Source organism: Chelonoidis abingdonii, chromosome 1 (genome assembly GCF_003597395.2).
Source record: "Chelonoidis abingdonii isolate Lonesome George chromosome 1, CheloAbing_2.0, whole genome shotgun sequence".
In the NCBI taxonomy this organism is placed as follows: Eukaryota; Metazoa; Chordata; order Testudines; family Testudinidae; genus Chelonoidis; species Chelonoidis abingdonii.
In genome coordinates, this window is record NC_133769.1 from 166,211,722 (window position 1) to 166,236,573 (window position 24,852).

The following is a 24,852-nucleotide window of genomic DNA, read 5'->3' on the forward strand; positions in this document are numbered from 1 at the left end:
CATGGATGTGCCAGGTGAGTGTAACAATTGAAAAGGTGCTCCCCTGCCTCTCACAGCTGCCTAAGCAGAAAAAATAAAAACAGGCCGCTGTGCCTGAAACAAAATATCAGGACAAATGCCGTCCTGACCGTGCTTCGGTCAGGACGCAAGACAAACTGCTTAATATCGGGACACTCCCGATTTTATCAGGACAGCTGGTCACCCTACCCCAGTTTTCCTGGGCTTGGCTCTAGCATAGCAGTGCTCTGAGGATCTGAACTAATCTCTCTCTGCTTGTTACTCAACAGTGCCTCTTCTGTGGCTACTTCCCATGTGGTCAATTTCATATCTGAAGGTGGGAGTGGGCAGCAGTCCAGCCTGGTTGCAGGCTCGGGGTGTGAAGTGAGGTAGCTTCGAGGAAGTCAGTGTGTTGGGGAAAAGCATGTTGCTGTTGTCCTTGCCCTCACGAAAAGATGTGCGTGCGCTCACAGGTGCCCTGCCCTGCATCAACTCCCCAGCCCCATAAGGCGCACAGAACAGGGCAGCCTCACACCCCGGTTGTTTGCCGGCAACTCCTCTACTCCAGAGCAGAGCACGTGGCTGCGCTCAACAGAACTACAACTCCCAGCAGGCCCATGTGCGGTCGTTTCCATTGCGCATGCGCCCTGCGCTCCTCCCATGGTTCTATCAGCTGAGGCCGCGTTGGCCGAGGGCTGAGATGCTGCCGGCGCGAGGAGCCATGGCCAGTGAGTGACTCTGCCTCGTGCGGCCTGGGGGCGGGCTGCTCCGCACCTGAGTGCGCGTGCGCGGGGAGAGGGGTCTTCCAGAGCAGCTCCCACCCCGGAGGTGTTCGGGGGCTACCAGCGTGTGCCTGTAATATCTACTGCCCTTCCCCCTCCCCCGCCCCAGGGGCTGGGCTGCCTCTGGAGGGGGATGCATGTAAATCTGCCTGCTGCCCCCCAACCTCCTTCCCCCCGGGGGCGCTCCTGGCTTCCTGCTCCCCCACAGCACCTCCCCCCTCTGCCTGCTGCCCCCCAACCTCCTTCCCCTGGGGTGGGGGGCTCCTGGCTTCCTGCTCCCCCACAGCACTCCCCCCCCCAGCCTGCTGCCCCCAACCTTCTTTCTCCCACTTCCTCTCCTCCCCTCCCCATCCCCCCCCGGCCATGGGGCTCCTGTTTTCCTACTCCAGCACCTGCCCCTCTCTCTCCAGCCTGCCATCTTTGGTACTTTTTCCTCTCCTCTCGCCAGGTAGACCACAGTCAGCTATGTGGTGGGAAGGGGAAAATGGGTCTGTGAGTCTATAGTCTACCTGAGGCTTATTGTGTTCTCTTCTTTTCACACCAAGTTCTTATACTTTACTTTCAGTTGTATGGGATGTTGGGTGCTGCGAAAGGCAGGATCCTGACCTAGATCATCTGATAATCTGTTCAAGTGTGTTAGATGTTGATAATTTTAAGCCTTCAAACCATTTCACAGACTGTTAAACTAAGGTTTGTGAAATATTAAAGGCACACAGGATTAAGCAGGCTTGTGCATTCTGTACTTAGCAACAGCGGTAGAAGGTTATTGGGTTATATATTGGTAGTTCTGAACATGATGTGTTTTCAAAGACTTGATCTCATATTTGTTTAGCTTCTGATCTTTTGTAAAGCTCAAGGATGCTTTGTAGTGATGCAAAGATGAAACAGTGTTGGCTTTTGCCATCAGCTGAGCAGTCTGCATGCCTAGAGACCTGAATCCATCTGTAAAGATTTCTTGCAGTGTATTTTCTGTAAATGCCAGGACATACTAAAAGCAGACCTAGAAAATTAATATAATTCTTTGTCCTTCTATTAGTTTACCATATAAAGATCTTAGTATGCTTAAGAACATTAATTTATTAAGTCTCATAACTCTTAGTGATGTGGGTAAGCTTTATTATCCCCATTTCACAGTTTGGCATTTAAACACCATGCCAGGCTATTCAGTTCTGCACTGTACGCGGTCTCTCTTGCGTGCTCTTGCTCTCTCTGTTATTCTGTCTGAATAATTGAGATTATGTTCAGGTATAAAGTCTGTTTTTATTTCAGTGAGCAAATTTTCTAAAATTGTTCTCTGAATTTTCAGAGGAAGGTAGAGTTTAGAACACCACAAATTCTTGCCATTGTTAAACAGACTCCAAGATTGGATGCTTTCATATCTGTTTTAAAATTTCAGTGAAGTTTTATTTACTCAGTAAACCAAATATTAAAACAGTCTCCAGTGTGACTGTGGCATTGTGAGGATTTTATCATTTGCTTGACTTTTAGCACTCATGAGCTTGGATACTAATAGGTGACTAAAGGTGGAAGAAGGTCTTTAACTGAAAGTATGTTAAATTACAAGCAGCACAGCTGCAGCTCTGCCATGGTAGCATAGACACTTTCTGCAATGACATGTTTTTTCTGTTGCCGTAGTATATCTACCCCCTCAAGAACTGGTAGTGAGGTCAATGAGTGGGTATGTCTATACTACAAGCGCTTCAGTGGCAGCACTGCCTGAGCTCTGCCACGGTAGCATAGACACTTACTATAGCAACAAAAGAGGTTTTTCCATTGCTGTAACAAATCCCTCTCTCCAAGGGACAGCAGTTAGGTCAATGGAAGAGTTCTTTGGTCAGCCTCACTGCATCTACAGTGGTGATTTGTTTGATCTAAGATTTAGTTGGGGATTGGTCCTGCTTTGAGCAGGGGGTTGGACTAGATGACCTCCTGAGGTCCCTTCCAACCCAGATATTCTGTGATTCTAAGTAAAGCCATGTCTACGCTTACAGGCTTACAGCGGTACCGTTATAGCTGTGCCATGGTAAGAGCACTTAAGTAGCCATGTTATGCTGATATGAGAGAGCTCTCCCATTGACATGACATAACACCAGCTCAAGGAGAGTGTCTCCCGCCGACATAGCGCTGTGCACACGTGCTTATTCTTGCAAAACTTAAGTCACTTATGGGGGTGTTTTTCACCCCTGAGTGACAAAAGTTTTGCTGACATAAGCGCTCGTGTAGATATGGCCTATGTGGCACAGGGACCAGAGTGTTTTAGCTAGGTCAACCTAAGTTTTAGGTGTAGACCAGGCTAGTATTTATACCAGGGCTCAGATCAGCTTAACTGTGTCTTTCAGGGGTGTGAATTTTTCGCATTTCTGAGCAGCGTAGCTAGGGTGACCTAAGTTTTAGGTGTAGACCAGGCTTGACTCTTCTTGGCCCAGTCCTCTCTTCTCTGGGACCAGTTTTTGCTCTCTCTCTCATACCTTTGTGAAGTGAGGTTTATCATTGCTCTTTCCTGACCCGGTACTTATCTCCCACTATGGAGGAGGTTGGGGACATTCTTCCACTATGGAGGGAATATTTTTCTTCTCCTGGTTCTAGTCTGTTTCCTTGCAAGGTTTGTGGACATTTTTATTCTTGGTAGGCTGGACAAACGTTTTTCTGAAGCCTGGGTTGTTCTGACACTCAAGCTAATGGTGGAAAGAGTTCTAAAGGAATCCAATGAACTCTACATAACACGTGATTACGGACTGGCTTTGCAGAGTGTCTGCTGGACTAGAAAAAAGCACAGTAAAATCTATTAGCCCACGTAATTCAGAGGACTCTGCCAAGGTATCATCTATAGGAGTTCAAACAAGCACAGTACTGCTTGCTCACTACACATTGCTGTGTAACTCCTGGATCAATCTTCTGGCTTGATAGGGGTATAACTGAATTGTAAATGTGTTATCTTTACTGTTAGATATGTGTTTGCATTAATTTTGCCAGAGATGAGAGGGGGAAAGAGAGCCATTAATTTTGTGTAAGACTTTGTGTTTAGCCCAAAACTGGTTCACTATCACTGTCCTGTGGTATGCAATGCCAGTTTAGCTGATGTGTTCCCAAAAGGTAATTCTTAAGCAGAGAAGATAGGAGGTAGGTTGAAGGGGAAGAAGCAAACTCAGAAGAGACCAATGATTGTGAAATGGATAGAAAAGACAAGAAAAACACCATTAGGATTGGTGTCTGGCCACTGTTAAAATGAAATAGACAAAGCAGGTGAGGTAATATCTTTTATTGGACCAACTTCTATTGGTGAGAGAGACAAGGTTTCAGACTCCACTGAGCTTTTCTTCTGGTCTGGGAAAGGTACTCCATGTGTCAGAGCTAAATACAAGATGGGAACAGATTGTTATGCATGAGGAGTTAACACATGTTGCAAGAAACAATTGGCCATTCATTCTGAATGATTTATTGCTATGTGTATAACTTTACTGTACCTGAAGAAGAGCTCTGTGGAGCTGGAAAGCTTGTCTCTTTCACCAGCAGAAGTTGGTCCAATAAAAGATATTTCCTCACCACTGTTTCTCTCTCATCTTGGGACTGACCCAGCTATAGCAACACCGCAAACACTATTAAACTGTCATTTTTGGACTCATGCACTTAAGAGGTCCCCAATTCCTTATACAGGATTTTGCCTGAGAACTTGAACAGAGAGTGGTACAGTGTTGAGTGGTTTTTTTTCCCTACAGGTCTGTCCACTTTGAATTAGCATTTGAGTTTATGGTTGTTAAACTAACAGAAGTCTTGGTGCTGTGCAGCTCCTACCTATTGGAAGAGTTGGCTATCACTCACATGCATGTACTCCTCTTGGTACAGTGGTTCTCCAGAGGCAGCTGCAGGATCCTCCATGCACTTATTTGGAAGTGGTCTGTGTAGTAATTAAGTACATCAGGATAGGTGCAAATTTTATTATTTGTTCAACTCCTTTTAAAAAGTTCAAATTTAGAAGTGTTTTAGCAAAGCTGCATTGACTAATTATTTGTCTTCTCTGTCTTTAGACTTCCGTCTAGCACTAATCCAGCTTCATGTATCTGCTGTCAAGTCAGATAATCTGAACAAAGCTTGTGGATTGATAAGAAAAGCAACAGCACAAGGAGCAAAAGTTGTGGCTCTGCCTGTGAGTATTGACCAAATCTCCTCAAACTACTGTGGGCATACACCCACAGAAATCTGTTTTGCTTGGGCCAACCCTGCACCCAGCTATGTTGCTATGGGGTGTGAAAAATCTGCCCCCTTGAGCAACGTAGTTAAGGTGACCTAATGCCCAGTATACACAGAAGAATTCTCCCATCGTTGTAGCTGCAGCCTTTTGGGGAGATGGATTAATTTCAGCAATAGGAGAACCCCTCCTGTCACTGTAGTGTCCACATTTAAGCACTGTAGTGGTGCAGCTGCAGTGGTTTAAGTGTAAACATAGCCTTGTATTGGTCAAATACTAATTTCTGTCTCATTTCTGGTATGCTAAGGTTCTCTGACATAATAGAGTTAAATAATAATGAGCCTGGTTAGGGGTTAATGTCACTTGTAAGAAACTTCAGCGTACAACGAGAGTTGGCTGGAACTAGCAGGTCTTCTTTACATGGGGCCAGATTCTGATCTCTCTTAAACTGATTTAAATCCAGAGTGACTCCATTAACTTAGGGCTTGGTTACACTTGAGAGTTACAGTGCTAGTGGTGGCTTTACAGCGCTGTAACTTACTCCCCGTCCACACTGGCAAGGCACATACAGCGCTGTATCTCCCTGGCTACAGCGCTGGTTATATTCCACATGGACGAGAGGAATAAAGAGAACAGCGCTGGTGCTGCAGCGCTGGAGTGCCAGTGTAAACAGAGATTAATCTTACTACGCTGTAACTGACCTCCGGAATTTTCCCATAATGCTTTTAACTAAAGAACTCTCTTTGTTTTGTTGTGAACTCGGGGCTCCCGGAGCTGCTTATCTAAAAAACAAACACAGCAATTGTTTGCTCAAGCAGAGGTAGGTAGGGAATGTCCACAGCTAGTGTTTGCTTGAGGAGAGAAACAGCACGGCGGGGTTGGGGATGGAGTCCCTCGGAGCAGCTGCTTATCTGGTCTGAAGGCTATTTGCTAAGAGTGAATGAGAGAGGGATGGGGGAAGTGGTCAGAATTTGCAAGGCAGGGAGCTGACACAGTGACAGCTCCAAAAAGCTACTCTCTCTCTCTCCCCTACGCTCCCTGTCACACTCCACCCCACCCCACCCCACTCTTTTGAAAAGCACGTTGCAGCCACTTGAACGGGAGGATAGCTGCCCATAATGCACCACTCCCAACACGGCTGCAAATGTGGCCACTCTGCAGCGCTGGTAGCTGTCAGTGTGGCCACACTGCAGCGCTTTCCCTACACAGCTGTACGAAGACAGCTTTAGCTCCCAACGCTGTACAGTTGCAAGTGTAGCCAAACCCTTAAATCAGTTCACTATAGATGAATAATGGTGTAGTCAAGATGAGAACCTGGGCCTTATTGTCCTTTTTCTTTTCTGTTTTTCTTTTTGTCACTCTGTTACTTCTGCTGGTGCACGCTCAGAATGAAGAAGTGAAACCAAATGGATTCAGATCTTTCCTGTGGCTCCTTAGTTGCAGAATTTCCTGGCCCTAACATTTGTACAAAAAATGCCTTTTAAAACATGAAAGCTGTGTTTGCTCCCAGGAAGAATATACAGTTGAAAATCGGTTTTGAGACTTGCATCCAGCTAGTGAAATGTGTTCTGATCCAGATATTTCACCTTCCTATGCTTGAACTTTTTTTTCTTATTGATCTAATGGCTTCTGATCTTTCTAGTTTGTATCTTCTTACCGGTTCTTTTGTTCTCCTCCTAAGGTCATGTCTATATGTACAGCGCTGTATGTGTACAGCTGCGCCGCTGCAGCACGTCTGGTGAAGATGCTCGGTGCCGATGGGGGAGAGCTCTTCTGTCAACATAAAAAAACACATCTCTTTGAGCAGCAGAAGCTATGTCAGTAGGAGAAGCTCTCCCATTGACATAGCGCTGTTCACATAAACGTTTACATCAGCGTAACTTATGTTGTTCGGGGGGTGGTTTATTCACACCCCTGATCGACATAAGTTATGCCCACGTAGGCTGTAGTATGGATATAGCCTAAGTGACTGCACTTGCAGAGGTGACTTTTCCAATGCATCTATGAGCTTTTTTTCTCTTACAAGGCCTATATGTTAATCCTCTGCTGTGCAATGCATGAGTCAACAGTACAAAGTTCTTGGCAGAGTGGACTCTAAATCTAACTTTTTGATTATTGGGAGAGTAAGTGTTACAGGCAAACTTCCCTGCTCTGTTGTGCCAAAGCAGCTCTCTCATAACAAATATGACCTTTGATTTTGCTGTATTTGGCCTCCTACATATGTGCAAATGCCAAGACCACCAGACGAACTTCTTTAAAATGAATATGTAAGAAACCATAGCTCTCTGTGGGCTTGTCTTCCCATACAGCGCTATAGCAGTGTAGCTGCATTGGTGCAGCTGAACTGCTATAGCACTGTATGTGAAAATGCTACTATGTCGACGGGAGAGCATCTTCTATCGATGTAGTTAATCCACCTCCCCGAAGGGCAGTAGCTGTGTCGATGGGAGAAGCTCTCCTGTCCACATACCGCTGTCTTTATGCGGGTGTTAGGTCAATATCACTATGGCCTGGTCTACACTACGCGTTTATACCGTTTTTAGCAGCGTGAAACCGATTTAACACTGCACCCATCCACACAACGAGGCCCTTTATATCGATATAAAGGGCTCTTTAATCCGGTTTCTGTACTCCTTCCCGATGAGAGGAGTAGCGCTAAAATCGGTATTACCATATCAGATTAGGGTTAGTGTGGCCACAAATCGACGGTATTGGCCTCCGGGCGGTATCCCACAGTGCACCACTGTGACTGCTCTGGAAAGCAATCTACTGATCACGGCCAGCGTAGACAGGAAAACCCGAAACTGTTTAATGTCATTTCCTGTTGCCCACGTGAAAGCTCTGATCAGCACGTTGAGCAGTCCCAAATCCGAAAGAAGAAGCTCCAGCATGATTGTAACGGGAAGATACTGATCCGATGCCAGTAAGGGGATACAAATCTGTCTATCAGAGCTCCGTTATAGGAAGAATGAAATGGCTAAAGCAAGTTGAAAAAATCTCAGCTATTAACAGAGTCCACAGCTACAGTGTGGTGTGACAAGCGGAACGGAAAACCAAAACAAATGGAGGCTCATGGAGGGAATGAAGGGGAACTGAGGACTCCAGCTATCAACACCGCCGTCTCCGAAAAGCAATTTTGGCATCGGCTGGCTCCAAAGCCTGTAGAGTCAAACACATTGTCCAGGGGTGGTTCAGGATATCTCCAGATTTTACTCCCCCTCCTTCCCCCCCCCTCCCCGGGAAAGAAAAGGAAAAAAAGTTCCTGACTTTTTCATGTCATGCGATGTCACTGCATCTGCTGGTAAACAGGTGCTGGGCAATGAACAGCTGCGTTTTCCTCCCCTCCCTTAGCCAGTGCAGATGGACAAGGCAGTAGGACTGGTAGCCGTCTCAGCATCATCCCTATGCTCCTGCTGCCTCTAGAGTCAGCCGGGCATCTGGTAAAAATAGAAAAGACTCCCCGTTATTCCCTGCGATGACAGAAACGTGTCTGGTAACCCCAGCATGCAAACTGTAGGCGAACTCCATCAGCCCCTCCTTTCCATGTCTAGAAAAGATCCTGTACGCCGACGTATCATAGCAAGCGAATCTGCGCATCCTCCCCTCCAAACCGTAAATGTTCTGCCTGACGATCATACGCAGCTGAGCGCCTCCCACTCATTTATCTCACTAAAAAGCAGTGTTTTTTATTCCTGCATCGTTATTACTTTCATCACAAAAATGGGGAACCTGCAACGGTAGCCAGAAGAAGGGTTGGGGAGGAGGGAAGCAACGGGGGTTGGGCAGGACACCGCAAGGCAATGCCAAGGTTCATCATTTCTGCGAAGATCGACAATGACGAGCGGCGGTGCTCTCGGTAACTATACACTGGTTCTCTAGACACTTGCCATATCTAGCCAGGACTTGCTCTATTAGATACAACATAAAGGAGGAATGAACCCGCGGGGGTCCATTCCCATTTTGTGTCCTCCCCCTCCGCCCCAGCCGACCTCAGCGAAGTCAGCCAGAAACCCACTACAGCACAGACGGACAGATGGACTGATAACTGTCATCTCATCGCCAATTTACAATGGCAAACAAGCAGCAACGTAAAGACAGACTCGGTAACCGTCTGCTCTGACCTTTGCAAATGGCAAAGAATGCTGGCTGGTTCCGCTGGCAGTAACCGGCCTCTGTTCAGTGGCTATCAGTACACATACAGTGACAAAGCACAAATGGGCTCCATGTTGCCAACATGGCGTCTGTCCAGGGCATCCAGGAAAATGGGCGACGGACATGATGATCTCGCACTCTCACGCCATTTCACGGACAGGAAGACTATGAGATGGATCTGACCCATTTACCCAGAATCACACCTACGACACTTCGGTCTGCACCCATCATGCTATTGGTGTTAATCCTCAACCCCAGAATCCCAGGGCAGGGGCAACTGCGACTGAACTATGGAGCGAGCGAGCGGAAAGCTAAACCACAGGGCAAGCCACAGAAATCGACGCTAGCCTCAGTACATGGACGCACACTGCCGAATTATTGTGCTTTGTGTGGCTGCGTGCGCTCGACTTTATACAATCTGCTTTACAAAACCGGTTCATGTAAAATCAGAATAATCCTGTAGTGTAGACGTACCCTATGTCGCTCAAGAGTGTGGATTTTTTACACTCTTCTGATCAACATAGTTATACCGATATATATCTGTAGTGTAGACCTGGTCTTAATTGCTCATCGGTTGTGTCTGACACCTCAAAGCACTGTACTAATGTAATTGAATTAAGCCTCACAGTACCACTGGGAAGTAGGCAAGATGTATTCCTCCCTCACCATTTTTTTTTTTTTTTTAAACAGGTGGGGAAACTGGTACGCAGAGAGCTGAAGGGACTGTCTCAGGTTCACATAATAACCTGGGCAGGGAACTGATTGCTGACTCCCAGGCTCATGCTTACGCACACAGTCCACTTTCATCAGTCCTACACCCCTTCTAGTGGACTTTAGTGCTGCATTGGGGTGTTTGCCATATGGCATACAATGTTTGACTTTGAGGGGAGAGGGACACTCTTCTCATTACACATTTACTACTTGTTAACTTTTTTCCCTTTCAGTCCTGAACAGAGAAATGTCAAGGCCAAAATCAAGTAATAATATTTAGAAATAAATATTAAAAAAATTTAAATACAGCTGCAGCTGTTGCAATTTTGTTACAGCATTGATTTATTGTTTAACTCCATAAACCTGTGCCATAGTCCTTGGTATAACTTTTCCCATTCTCAGTGGTATGTTGTTCCTGTTACACTCATATCCTCATGCTGGTGCTTTGATTCTTGTTGCCCTAGCAGCACTGGTTGGGTTGATGATATTAATATAATAGAAAAGATCTGCTATCCAAAGAGGAGTCCGCAATGAGGAAAAAAGGAGTTAGGTTGTACAACAATTAGTCCAGTGTTGACTCATGGGTTATACGGCTGGAAGTGACCACTGTGATCATCTAGTCACCCAATTTGGAAAACACCGATCAGGAGTGGAGCATGAACAAACATTTGAATTGTTCTCCACAGTCTCAGCTTTTTTAAAAAAAAGTTAGTCACCAGAGTCACAGATTGTTAAGGCCAGAAGAGACCATTATCTTCATCTAGTCTGACCACTGACATAGACATAGAACTTCACACAGTAATTCCTGCCTCAAGCTAGGTAATGTGTGGATTTTCTAGGTTGGTGACTTCAGCATTCATATAAGTGAGAAAATTTTAGAAGGACATTCCAGTCTTGACTTGAAGAACTCAAGTGCTAGAGAATCTAGCACAATCCTTGGGAAGCTTTCCCAGTGATTAATTTACCCTAAGTGTTAAGAATTTGTACTTGTTTTCAATTTCCAGTCATTGGAGGTCAAAGGAGAGCAGAAACTTGCTCCAACGAACCAAAGGGTACATACCTCTCTCTCTCTGTCTGACAGTAAATCTTAGTGATGGACTAGGGATGGAAGACACAGCTTGCTGAGCAAATAATATTTAACAGATTGCTTTGGAAGGCCTAGAGGAAGAAAAACACCTTAGAAAATAACTTGTGTTTGAAAAAGCACTCTTTAGATCATGGGCGATGCATGGTCACAAATTGCACAGTGCTGATGGGGTCTTCAACCGTAACTCTTCAAACCAGCCTTTGTGGGGACCAGATAACTCAGAGTAACAGTAACAGGAGATGGATATTTCAACTCAAGGTTGCTGATTCAAATTGTTACCAGATTGATAAATAAGCAGAAATTGTTACCATCTGTTTGGCCTTTGTTAAATGAGCAGGTGATACCTCCTCAGTTTCCAGTGCAAAATTCTTCACATTAAACGACTATCAGAGTTGGTGCCAATTGTTAGTCTTCCTCTGGCCTGTCTATTAGCTTATGAGTAACCTCATAGATTCTCGGATATTATGTTGATGAGTGCCATTTAAGTACCTACATAAAGAGGTTTCAAAGGCCACACCTTCCAGTGGTGCTTTCAGATTTTAATTTTGTTTCTTTGTTTTCCACCTCTAGGAATGCTTTAACTCTCCCTATGGTACTAAATATTTTCGTGAATATGCAGAGAAGATCCCTGGAGAATCCACACAGAAGCTCTCAGAAGTTGCAAAAGAGTGTGGCATCTATCTCATTGGAGGTAGCTTTTTTGTTAGTGTTTGTCTTCTGAGTTTAAATTCAGGTCTTAGTTTGAGAGCGGCACAAGCATTGTTTCCTTATTTGTGTAGCTGGATCATCACTATATGTAATTGTTGGAAATCTGTCTTCTCTTCCTAATAAAGGATCCATTCCAGAAGAGGATGCTGGGAAGTTGTATAACACGTGTACTGTTTTTGGACCTGATGGTGCTATGTTGGCTAAGCACAGAAAGGTGAGAAAAGATAGAGGCATTTTGTTATCCGTGGGTTTCTCTTGATGTGGCTGTGACTGATATTTGGCTGTGTTGTGCAGAAGTGATAGCTGCGTTCTTTTTAAGTCTGCATCTAGGTTTCTAATAGGAACCCAACATCCACAGACTTCAACATTGAATATGAGGAACAAAAGAGGTGGTAGTTGTGAGACTATGTTGTGCTATAGTTTTGTTGTTATATATAATGTAGAACCTAAAAGAACTTTAAAGGGGGGGTATAATATATTTGTTTTACAGATGAGGTAGGTGAGGGGCAGAAAGGTTAATTAGCTTGCCTAGTGTGCCATGGCAAATCAGTATTAGAACTGGGGTTCACACTGAAGTCAGTGGCAAAATTTCCATTGATTTCAATTGGGTCAGGATTTTACCCTATGTCTCCTGCCTCTCAGTCCATCGCTCTGTCTGCAAACCCATGTTGTTACTATTTTTGCTGTTATTATAACAATTTGTTATAAATACATTTTTGGATTAATTTTGCTTTTTTGTGTTCATAGAAGTTTGGATTTTTATGTTCTTATTCACTATTTGGTGAACAATTACAAAGAGTTTGTAAACAAATTTGATCTGCTGGGTTGTTCACAAGCTATTTGTTTCCACTCTCTGCTGTCTGTGGTGAGTGATGGGTTATCCAAGTCATACTTGTGTATTGTCTGCTCCCTGATTGGATGGTAGAAACTTTCTATACAGGACAATAGCAAATAATAGATCCCCTTGCTTGCACACAGACACCCCAGCTCCTATGAGAATACACGTGTTTGTCTGACAAACACCCATTGACCAAACACTTGTGTGAAGAATATTATTTTCTTGTGAATAGTGAATAACAAGAGGCACACAAACATTGTCACACTGAACAGTAATTCAGAACTTGATTGAATTAGGCACTATTCAGCTAGGTCTAGTATTCACCTGCTCACCTGTTTTTAACCCAGTACAACATAACTGCTGCACTTGGGCTACCCTGTTAGATGAAGTCACTTTAAAGTTATTTTCTTATCGTCATTATTTTTTGCAGGTGTTGGGAATGTTTGTACAGTTGGATTTGTACTGGGAGTTGAAGCTTGTACTGGGCCATTATTTTTTTATTATTTAATACTTCTGTAGCATAGCACCAAGAGGCCCACTTCAAGGTTGGACCACCTCCACTTTTGCTAGGTAGAGGCAGAGCCAGTCTAAGCTTTTTGGGGCAGAATCTCCAGTCCTGCAATCACTTGTGCATGTGACTAGTCAGAATGAGTTTTTGGTGGGACATCTTGACTGTGGAAAGTTACTTGCCTGGGTAAGTTTTGCAGGATTGGAGTTAACACCATGTTATCAGAAAGATAACTATCCTTCTCTTTGAACTAAGGTCTCCGATTTTACTTACAACTTCAATGTCAGAGTAATTTAAGTGTCTCTTAACAAGTACATATTCCTTTGGAAGGTAGCTCATCTAATGTAATCTAATCTAGTATAAATGAGTGAGGACAGAAACTAGAAGGATAGTTAAATAGAGGAACAAGTTGCCTAGGGAGGTGATGGAATCCCCACAAAGTGGGTCCCGACCCCCTTTGAATGAGATCGCCAGGACTGACTTAGACTTGCTGGGATCCAGGGCTGAAGCCCAAGCCTCACTGCCCAGGGCCAAAGCCAAAGCCCTGGGTGGTGGGGCTCAGGTTGCAGGCCCTCGGCCTGGGGCTGAAGCCCTTGAACTTCAGCTTTGGCCCCTGTATCTGGAGCGGTGGGGCTCAGGCTTCCTCCCGACTCCGCCCCCGTGGCAGTGGGGCTCCTGGGGTCGTGTAGTAATTTTTGTTGTGAGAAGGGGGTCATGGTGCAATGAAGTTTGAGAACCCCTGGCCTAAGTATAATTAATCCTGCATCAGCATGGAGGGATAGACTAGATGGCCTGTTGATGTCCCTTCTAACCCTACATTTCTATGATGAACAGAGTATAAAAAATCCTCCTGCTATTTCTGAATGACTCTTTTCATGAATAAGTTAGAGAGTTCTTTATTATTCGTCATGTCTTTAGCTAGTTGTACATAGTTTCTATTACTGCATCACACCAAAGACTTTTCATTTTATCTAGTAAGCAGTATAAAAAATGGGCATATTGATTAACTGGTGCACATTATTTAAAAGGCACGGACATTTTTTCAAATAGTTTAGGAAACTTATGCACAAATCCAAGACAGGCTTTTGAGCTAAAAAATCTAGCCACAGTCCCCAAATACTAATTACATCTAAAAGAATATTTGTGATTCTGATAAGGCACTGATTTAGGATAATAAAATAGGCCAGAGCAGTGGTTCTCAACCAGGGCTACGTGTACCCCTAGAAGTACGCAGAGGTCGTCCAGGGAATACTTCAACTCCTCTAGATATTTGCCTAGTTTTACAGCAGGCTACATAAAAAGCACTAGAAAAGTCAGTACAAAATATAATTTCATACAATTACTTGTTTATACTATATCCTGAAATGTAAGTATAATTTTTATATTCAAATTTATTTTATAATTATATGGTAAACATGAGAAAATAAGCATTTTTCAGTAACAGAGTTCTGTGACACTTTTGTAAGCAAGTAGATTTTAAGGGAGGTGAAGCTTGGGGGTACACAAAAGAAATCAGAATCCTGAAAGGGATACAGTCGTTTGGAAAGTTTGAGAGCTACTGGGCTAGAGGATCCACAAGTTTAACATAGGCTCATACGCAGTAGGGAGAAATCCTTGTTAATATCATTGTGCTGAATAATTTGTAAGGAGTGTCTTGGGTTATTTTTTAAACAGATTCATTTATTTGACATTAACGTTCCTGGGAAAATCCGGTTCCAGGAGTCAGAAACTCTGAGCCCAGGGGACAGTTTCTCAATGTTTGATACTCGTGAGTATAAGAGAATCAGTTACATTTCTAGTGAGCTCTAATAAAATGACAGCAACCACCATCTTGTCATTGTTTTTTCCACCGAAGTAGTTGTATTTATGTCAAAGTGTGCTACGCATTTGACAAACGGAGGAAGTTAGAGTGTGCATTTTTCAAAAGCACCAAAGTCCTGTTATCAAGTGAAGGAGCCTATCTCATTGGGAGTCAGTGGCTCCTAAATCTCCCATACGCTTCTTGAAAAGTTTACCCATAGTCAAATCTATGATTTAAAAAGACAAAGACAGAGGGTGGTGGAAAGAGATGCAACATCCAAACAAAACGGTCTGGGCAGCAATAGACGTGTATCATGTTGGTTCCATTCATTAAGATGATGGTTGTAAGTTTGTATAACTAGGAGTCTTATACTTTAGTCGAACAAAAGGGTGAATTCTATTTTTATAGGGCCTGGTTTGGAGTGTTACACATACCATGATCTGTATTTATAAATAGCAGTGTTATATCGCAGGAGTGCTGTTGGTTTTGTGGAGCCCTGGCTTTGGTCTTGTGGTTTGGAGTTCTGGTTCCATAATTCCCAGTTGCCTGTTCACAGATTGCCTAGTTTGAGTTTCCTCTCAAACTAGAATGGAAAGAATGGGGAGCAATTATTGAAGCAGCTCTTTTGTGAGGGTTCAGTATTCCCATAGCACATACTGGCAGTTTGAACAAAGGAATCATTTTATTTAGGTCATTTATATGGGCCTCATTACACCCGAAAGTTGGCTTGGAAAAGAATGAACAAAGTGTTGAACTAGACCTGACAAATTATATCCTATGAGGATGGTATGGTAGAGGAGATTTCAAATGTTCAGCTAATATAGCAGAATCTCCCATGTGATCTGTTTTATATCCACTCCCAAGATGACTTGCTCCCTTAGGTGACGCTTGCACTTGCTATAATCCCCACCAGAATTACCGTGTCCCATGAACTGAGCTCTCTCCAAATTATCAAATATCCCTTGGGCTGTGGTCATCTCCTTCTTGCAACACAATGGTTGTGTATGGGAGAAATCTCTTAGCAACAACTGTGTTGTTATCTCAGTGCATGTAGTTTGTGGTTTTTCTTTCCCATCTGTGTGCTTCATTGAGAAGTTGATCAATAATTTTTGAGACGATACCTATAAAACCAGAGACATAACATGACAAGCTTTTAGAGGATATAGCTGCTTGATAAGGCGGTTGTGACAGGGACCTCTTTCTACTCCATAAAATAACTGACAATATCCACATTTAAAAAAAGAAAATTCTCAGATTGGTGCACTTTCTTGGGTAACGCTTGCTGAAATTCACTGCAGGCGCAGTGGTTGCAGATAAGAAAGCACATGTCTAAAATCAGTGCTTGTTTCTTGTGGTGGAAAGTATTGTACAAGAGCTTTTGCGATTGGTGGATGGAGACCTGAGATTCTCTTCCTGCATTCAGCATGACAGTGACTTCTGCTTTGTGTCTCTTCTGTTTTGGGAACAGCATACTGTAAAGTGGGACTGGGGATCTGCTATGACATCCGATTTGCTGAGCTTGCTCAAATCTACACACAGAAAGGTGAGGATGTGTTGCTAAGTAAACTTGTGCAGACATTAATTGAGAGGTCCCCCATCCATACGGAACTGCTTCAGAAAAAGTACTTCTTGCTTTTCAATCCACAGCTGCATACATGTGGTCTGACCCCATGATTATGCACAGACTGCATAGATAGCATCAGGAATAGAGCTCATGAGCTTCTGGTCCAAAAATACAGCTATCTGCTTGGCTAGTCAAAGGAGCAGCACCTCTCACTGAGGTGCTGGTCCTACATGACTACATCAGAATATCAAAGACTGATGCATGCACCTGTTCCTGTGAGCCAGTGCACAAAAGTATTCCCTGTGGTTTACTTGGTAGAAGTGTGTATACATACCCTTTGTGGAGGTTCTGCATATTCTAACCCGTTATGGATACTGATGTCTTTAAGTAAATACATTCAAAGGAACTTCCTCTCCTCCCTCCCTGCCCCCCCCCTCCCCTTAATTCGCCAGCCACACAGTTTCCCCCCCCCTCCCCTTAATCCCAGCCACACAGTTTCCCCCCTCCCCCGGCTCTGTGCCAGGATTGATTCCCAGGCACTCAGCTACTGGGGAGGATGGAAAGTTCCTGGCTTAGGGGAAGCAGGGCAAATCAGGACTCTTAGGAGGAATTGGTCCTGCTTTACCTCCCCACATGCTGCAAACCACCCTCCAAAAGCCAGATTGAGGGAAGGGGAATGAAAGGATTGCATGACTCACAACATAAAAGGGATGATGCAGATCTTCAGAGCCTCTCTTCCCTGTCTTCTTGCATGTTTTGATGAGCAGTGAAATAGTTAATACATTGCCATTTTAAAATGTCAGTATTGGGTTTCAGAATCATCAACCCGTTGAGATAAATCAGGCAGTTCATGTCTCCTGGCTATCGCTTTAGGCTGTCTGCAGAGTCCAAGCATCTGGTATTTGCTGCACAATGTGAAGGTTTTATTCACAACCTTAAGGGAAAGAGACTTGCTCCTCTTTAAGAGAGAACTTAGATTCTGGAGCATAAGATGGCAGCTGTGACAGAACGATACTAGTTCACTGAGTCACAGTGAACTGGACTAATTCCTCCCTGGCCTGTCTTTTGAAGGGGGTGTGGAGGAAACAGGTCACATGAAGAGGTGACCTATAAAGAGGAATAGTCCTGGATCTTGAGGTTGCCAGGGAGGGGAAGCACTGAGTGAGTTGAGAGGGCCCCGTACAAGAAGTCTGAAGATGACCATATTCTATTCTTGGAGGAAGGTACATCTGTTATAACATCTGGGGAGTGCTCCTGGAGGATGGTAGACAGCAAGTCTGCTGCCAGGCAGCTATGAAGAGCCAATACCCCCACACTTCCCCTCCGTCACATGGCTTGTCCTGTCCTTAATTAGACTTGTGTAACATACAAACTTGAGACAATGTAGAAGTTAAAGGCCAGTGACCTACAAAGCATTTTAAAAATGAGAAAATTCATCACTCCCGGGTTACTGCAGCTGATGGAAGAATGGTGGGCCTCGTGCTACATGCAGGAGAGAACTGGGTATAACAACTCCTGACAGCTGGGATCAGCCGTAGTAGTCCAGGTTTCTTAGCACCTTCCCTCTGAGGGTCTCCAGATACTTTCAAAATATTGATTTGATTTAGTCTCACAACACACCTGAAAGGATGTATTGTCTACAGATAGGTTAACTAAGGCACGCAGACATACACTTACTTGCCCAAGGCCACGCGGGAAGCCTTTAGCTAAGCTAGGACTAAAGCCCAGATTGCCTGTCACTCAGACCATCCATCCCTGCCTGTTACTTGGCAATAAATATAGCACTGAGCAGCAGTGGTTTTGAGTGTCTAAACACCAGCTGCCCTCTCTTATTGGAAGGTGGGCCAAGTTTTAACAGCTAAGTACAAGTCAGCTTCGTGGTGATCAAAGTGTTCAGGTAGCCTGTGCTGGCTGTCTTCTAAAGCCACCATGCTCTTTGACACAACCTACCTGATTGACTGGGTGTATTTCAGCAGTGCAGGGATACTGGAGCTGTGAACTGCGATCACCATGCTTCCCCCATGACAACTTCTTTTGTTATCTTATAATACCGAGGCATTTCTTTTTTAACCAAGGTTGCCAGCTGCTAGTGTATCCAGGGGCTTTTAATATGACAACTGGACCAGCCCACTGGGAACTGCTGCAAAGAGGACGGTAAGAACTAAGCAACAGCCTTTCCCTCCTCCCCCTGATAGGGATTTTAGCTTGTTGAACTGACTCAGAATTTTGTTTTTAAACTGTATTATTTAATAAACAACTGGGCTTTGGTGTCAGGATAGAAAGAATCATGTAACTCCCTTATATCTTATAGACCATACACAACACCAAATAATTCCCACCATCAATAGGAAAACTCTAATTCTTCAGTCGTGATATAAACACGTTTGTGCCAATCGCTCTGATCCCAAGCTCCGAGAAAGCACTTTTCATCTGTACACCTTCGGGTGCTTGACACAGAGAGGTAACACAGATGTGGAAGCTTGAGGCACTGAGAGGGAGAAGGGGGTTAATTCTAAGAGTTCCTTGCTGTGATTTTCCCAGGATCAAGCTGAGTCAGTGAAAGTCAAGAACAGAATCCAGATCTCCTGAATCCCGGCACTGCTTAGTCACTTAGTTGGCATGTTGGCTCCTGTGTTACTGTCTAGATCCTGAAATGTAGGCAGTGGCTGGGATTCAGACTGAGTGTGATTCAACCAGTCATCCCTATTGAGCAAAGGACTTAACTGGCATTAATGGGAGTTTAAATGCTTTGGACCATTAAATCTGGTCCACTTGGCATATAGAGATTTCTCCTTTCCTGAGTCTCTGGATTTTTGCCTTGCTGACCTTCAAATTATTTATGGTTTTGGCTATTTTGAATCTCCTAAAATGCAGCAAGATGGAAAATCCAGATCACCTTTTTGGCATAATTTTTCCTTCCTTTCTGTTTGTTGTTTTTCTCAAATGCAACTAATCTGTGATGTACAAAGATGTGGATGATAATTTTTTTTCTTGTCTTTCTTTGAATACAGAGCGGTTGATAACCAAGTCTACGTGGCTACTGCATCTCCTGCTAGGGACGAGAAAGCGTCTTATGTTGCCTGGGCACACAGCACTGTAGTAAATCCATGGTAAATGAAGAAGAATAACTGAATTTTTCTGCTAACCAAACTTTAAGGGACACTATCACTCTTCTGTCTGAAAATGTTTCTACCTACTCTTAAAAGTATCACCTAAGATTCCTTTAACTGAAAATGACATACAGTTCTCTACTCAATTTTTACAATTAACTTTATGCATCTGACAGCACCTTATGTATAGCCACTTTGTTCTTTTTGTGGGTTTTTCACATAGCAAAAAGAAACAGAGAACCTTAGATAAAATGTGGTTCTAAAGACAAAGAAATTGTCTGAAGAATTCAGAGGTAGGTGTAGCAACTGGGATTACTTCACCATTAAAAAAAAAAAAAAAAAAAGGCTGGATTTCAAGTTGTTATAGTGTCCATCTAAGAAAATCTTTCATTAGTTTAGTTCCTTAAGCTAATACCCAGCAGAATTGTGAAATAACCATTAAAGGAGGAACGTAAGAATATTTAACTTCCTCTGGGCTTGTGCATCCCCTTTCTAACAAAGGGCAAATATTACTTGGCTGTCAGTTAAAGTTCAACAAAAAGACTGAAGGGAAAAAAAAATTACTGCTCAGTAGAAATATTTTAAAACTAAAGGGAAGCAAACCTTTACTGCAATGTGGTCAGGGTTGCTTGGACCAAACTAACTGGGTTTGGGTGAATGATCAATGTCCAAATAACAAATAGGTTTAAAGTTTTTCTCTGAATATAGTTGGAGTTCAGGTTGACACTTTGAAAGCTTTTTACCTGGATTAAAAACTAATCTCAGTGTATTGAACTCTGCATCGTCCACTCTCTAGCTTGATATTTTTCATTTTGTTTAAAGATCAGATATAAAGATCCAGTTAAAAAACAATTGAGTATACGCTATAGTCTTGGGATGGATAAAACAATATATTCATGCTGAGTATCTCATCACATTCCGCAAGATATCTAGTCATTTACATGACACTTACCAGAATTATCTGCATGAGAGAGTATTAAAAACCAAACCACCATTCAGAAAAGTCAGTGTATTATGTGGTTAATTGCAAAGCTGAATCACCTTGGGAGCTATCTGCTAGAAACTCCTTAACTAGAGCTTTACAGGCTTTGGCATCATAATCGAAGAATAAAATTAACTTGATCTTTGAGACAGAATTAGCAGGGCATAGACCAAATAGGTCAGTGTATTCCATAAGCAGCAGTAATTTTCATCAATGAGCCTGAGTAGTTTTGGATAAATCAGGAAAAATATGTAACCAAGAACCTTTCTAGGCAATAATTACCTTTTTTCTTCCAAATAATTAACTCCATTCATGTTACTTATCAGCTAGAAAACTGCATTCGAAGTTCTCGTGTAAAGCTCATACCTGTTTATCTGATTGTTGGTGCCTTAGCCCTTTCACTTAGCAAATAGTAATGCCATTGCAGCAAACAAGAGAGATGGTGAAAAAGAAGTGTGCAGGCTCAATAATGTTTGTTTGTTAATCCTGACTTTAAAATTGACCCCTCTATGCCTGCCTGGTTCTTTGAAATAACACACGAGTAGAATCTGAGATGGGAAGGACTTACTAGCTAGTCAACCCCCAGGATGGGCAGTATGCTGGAGAATATCTGATGCTAAACTGATCCTACAGATAAACTTTGCCTGTGCCGCAAAGACATTTTTTCTCCATATAAAGTACTTTTAGATTTATAGATTCAGTGCTGGTTTGTTTACAGAGGATCACTTCTTAACAAGAGCTATATGCCTGCAGGAGGTCCACCGAAGCCACGGGACCAGCGGACCCTCCGCAGGCAAGCGGCCGAAGGCAGCCTGCCTGCCGTGCTTGGGGTGGCAAAATGCCTAGAGCCGCCCGTGACTGAGGGAGATTGCTTAGGGTATTGTGCCATGTCCAGGCGGCTTCTGGGAGAGGGAGATAAAAAACTTGCTGTCTGCTCTGGCACTGTAATGGTGAATGACATAGTGAGGAATGCAGGAGTGCTGAGACCTACTCAGGGCAGGCCTTAATCATCAAAATGCTGATACAATTGTGGAAGGGAATCTAATGAGGTGTAATCTTCATAAAGCAGTGCAATTCCAGAATGACTTCCAATGTGTGTAGTATGCTTGCTGATTTTTAAACAAATCTTCTGATTCAATTTCTCAATCTTATTACTTAGATTCATTTTACACGTTTCTCCGTTAAAACCAAGTGCCCGTGGTATGCTAGAATCTGAAATTGCCATATGCTATGGGAAATATTCTACTTTTCAGGCTCCCTCAGTCCCAAGAGAACTTGTGGGTGTGACCATGACCTTGTGCTTAGATTAACTGTTAGATTGTGTATTAGTGGGGGCAGGGACTATCTTTTTGTTCTGTGTTTGTACAACACCCAGCACAATGGGGTCTTCTGGGTCCCCGGCGGGCTCCTAGGTTCTCCTGCAGTACAAATACTAAACAAATATTGTTTCATTTTGCAGGGGCGAAGTCATAGCCAAAGCTGGCACTGAGGAAACCATTATCTGCACAGATATAGGTAAGCCAGTAGTTTTTTGTTGTTGTTGTTTTGTTCTTTCTTTCCCACCAAAAAAAGAGAAACTGGAGTCAGTGAGGCTAAACCACAGGTCCCCAAACTGTGGGGTGCGCCCCCTACGGGGGCACTGAGGGGGCCCAGGCCAGCCACCATAGGGGGCAGGGAAGGAATGCCACCCTGCTCAGCTCCTGGCCCCTGCTGCTGACCCTGCACCCAGGATCCCAGCCTCAGCCCTCTTACTCCTGTCTGCATCCTCCCCCACCCCCCCAGAGCAGTGGCCCCACAGAATGCAGGGGTGTGTGTGGTGGACATGGGAGACTTGAGGTAAAAAGTCTGGGGACTACTGGGCTAAGCAGACCAAAACCCTCTGTAAGCTGGGCGAGTTTTATTTTCCTGTTTTCAAAGACATTCTAGTGAAAGGTGAGAGTCTCATGGCCAGCCCTCAGCTTCAGAAACTGAAGGCTTCTAGTCATTCACAGAAACCAGTATAACACGGGTAGCAGCAATGCCAGACCGTGCAGATCTGCCACACCGACCTGGAAGGCTCGCCTCTATGGGCATAGGGAGTTCAGTCTCCGTGAGCCATTCAGTCCTTAGCCTCTCTGCCAACACCGCCACCTATGGTGCCTAGCCTTCTCTGTGCCTGCTCCGCAACTCAACAGGCAATACAAGCACTCCCCACTAGGCCTCAGTAGGCCCTGCTATTTTTCTGCAAGTTGGGGATAGGCACCCTCAGGCCATCTGACTGTCTCCCTGGAGTGTCCAGCCCTATTCCACTGGACACTTGCAGTATTCAGCTTTGCTACTTTCAAAGAAGCAGTGCACCCCAACTTATGTTACGCCTCCGCTCACCGCTCTGCTTAACACACAGCACTTGTGTTTATAGTGAAAACAAATAAAAGTTTATTTACGAAGTATAGTGTGGAGCACTGCTGTTCAAGTGGCAGCAAGTTAGAAGTATTGGAAACAAATGGCTGCATAAAAAATAACACAGATTCTAGAACCTAGACTTACTTACCTGGAGACTTTCCTGTCTTTGAGAGAGCAAAGCTCACCCAGATTCCTTCCAGCATTTTACAACCTGGGTTGGTTGTGATCTTCCATTCGTGATACAAATCACGCTGTCCATTTGCCGCCTCGTTGAAGGATCCAGCATGTCTGTTTGCACCCCAGACATATCAGAACAATCCATTGCCCTTACTGGTGAACTGGATTCCCTCCGCCCCGACCTGTTTTGTAAATTTCTTCCCCTGAAGATTTCAGTCTCTTGATTAGCATTTGGCTCGGTATGCAAATAGGCATCCAGTGTAAGACATACGTTGCTCAATACATACTTCACCAGCAAGAGGAACAAGCATCCGTTACCCACCACCTGGTTACCTGCCTTCTGAACATACTTAAGGAGTTGTGTCTATATTAAAAATTATCTGTCCATGCCTTTTGCAATGATTTTATGATGGCTACTGGCTCTGAGTGAAAACCTTAGTGAATTATACTGCATATATCTGATCCCGGGGACCCCTGTGAAACTGTCTGCATCCTGTGCCGTCTGCCAGTTGGCACCAAGAGATTTTTGGGTCACAACGTCACTTGTGGCAATAGTTTTTGTGATCTAGGCATTGACCAGCCACAGAAATGCACAGGCCCAGATTGGTCAAACCCATTCAGACAAGTTCCTCTTCACATGACTTGTACAAGTCAGATCACGTGCATATCTCCTGCCTTGCATAAGCATCAGGCTCTGTGTTCATGCACGCAAGTCAGGTACACACATGTGCAGGTTTGCAAATCTCACTAATCCTTTTTCAGTTTTTCCAGCTCTGTACAGTCTTTTTCTCATGGATCTTTGCATACAAAGTGGTGCACGTGCTTTTTTCCAAGCATCAGCTGGAGTTTGTCTAAACTGTTGAACTTTTCACTTTTTACAGACCTGAAGAAGCTTGCAGAAGTCCGCCAGCAAATCCCCATTCTTACTCAAAAGCGCTCAGATCTTTACAGCATAGAGGCAAAGAGAGTGTGAGGCTTCATGCGTACAGCTCCATGCTCTTCAAAACTCAGATCAAGAGCCGCTCTTTTGACATTTGCTTGTATCATCAGACAGAACAAGACAGTAAAATAATCATTTTCACAAGCCATTCCTGACCTTGCATCCGATAACCATACAGTTAAGCACAAGAGCACAGGGTTCATTTCAGAATAATACCAGCATAAGTGAAGCTGAATAGAGGTGGCTTGTGAGTTGGCTTTTATCTCCTTTCATACTTTAGCTATTTCATGGCACTTTACAAAGCCATTACTTAACTGCTAGGGCAGAGTTTTGCCTGCAGCTTTTGAACACTGAACCTTGTCTAGCTGAGGAGGAATGCTGGCCAGGACCCTGCACTTTCTGAAAAGTGCCATGAGACTTTTGGTTTCTACCCTTATTGAAGGTCTAGTATCTCGACTGTATTGGATAGAGTGAGTCCTGCCGTGAGGCTTGAAACCGCTGCTGTGGGTCCAGAGGTACAGCTAACACCACCCCACTGACATACACCAAAGTTATATTTTCTATATGCAGTGATGTAAAATCAAAGGTGTTTCTACTGTGCCTGTCACTGTCATATCTAGGCATCAAATTAATGACGACTTTTCTTCTCCTTCTTTTCTGCCCTATGCATCCCAGCCCAGGCATAGAGGATGAATTCCTACTCCCATTTGCTGCTGCTCGTGGTTCTATAGCACTTGCCTGTCTTCCTGCCTCAGGTTCCCTCTGGAGCCTATTGCTGTCAACCCTTAACTGGCTGCGGAGGAGGGGGAGCTGGGCTAAGGCTGCCATTTTATGCAGGATCCTTGCAACTGTGTTCAGCATCAGTATCTACCAAGTTAATTTTTACACTGTTCTTTATATTAAACACACTATTATTCTTAGTTTGGT

At 43.9% G+C, this 24,852-nt stretch overlaps 1 protein-coding gene across 1 annotated transcript; it reads left to right on the forward strand.

The window, feature by feature from the left end:
* Positions 1 to 657: 657 nt before the first annotated feature.
* NIT2 (nitrilase family member 2) lies at positions 658 to 24,845 on the forward strand. The gene is made up of 10 exons (XM_032776674.1): positions 658 to 725; positions 4,805 to 4,923; positions 11,486 to 11,606; positions 11,749 to 11,837; positions 14,644 to 14,737; positions 16,239 to 16,313; positions 18,410 to 18,488; positions 19,346 to 19,444; positions 21,886 to 21,941; positions 23,867 to 24,845. Exons 1-10 carry the CDS (start codon positions 698 to 700, stop codon positions 23,956 to 23,958), a joined length of 852 nt encoding a protein of 283 aa, XP_032632565.1. The 5' UTR covers positions 658 to 697; the 3' UTR covers positions 23,959 to 24,845.
* Positions 24,846 to 24,852: the final 7 nt, after the last annotated feature.

Coding starts and splice junctions, on each gene's coding strand:
- NIT2 (XM_032776674.1), top strand. CDS start 698: ATGCTGCCGGCGCGAGGAGCCATGGCCA. Junction 726..4,804: donor GGCGCGAGGAGCCATGGCCA/GTGAGTGACTCT, acceptor CTCTGTCTTTAG/ACTTCCGTCTAGCACTAATC. Junction 11,838..14,643: donor TGTTGGCTAAGCACAGAAAG/GTGAGAAAAGAT, acceptor TTTTTTAAACAG/ATTCATTTATTTGACATTAA.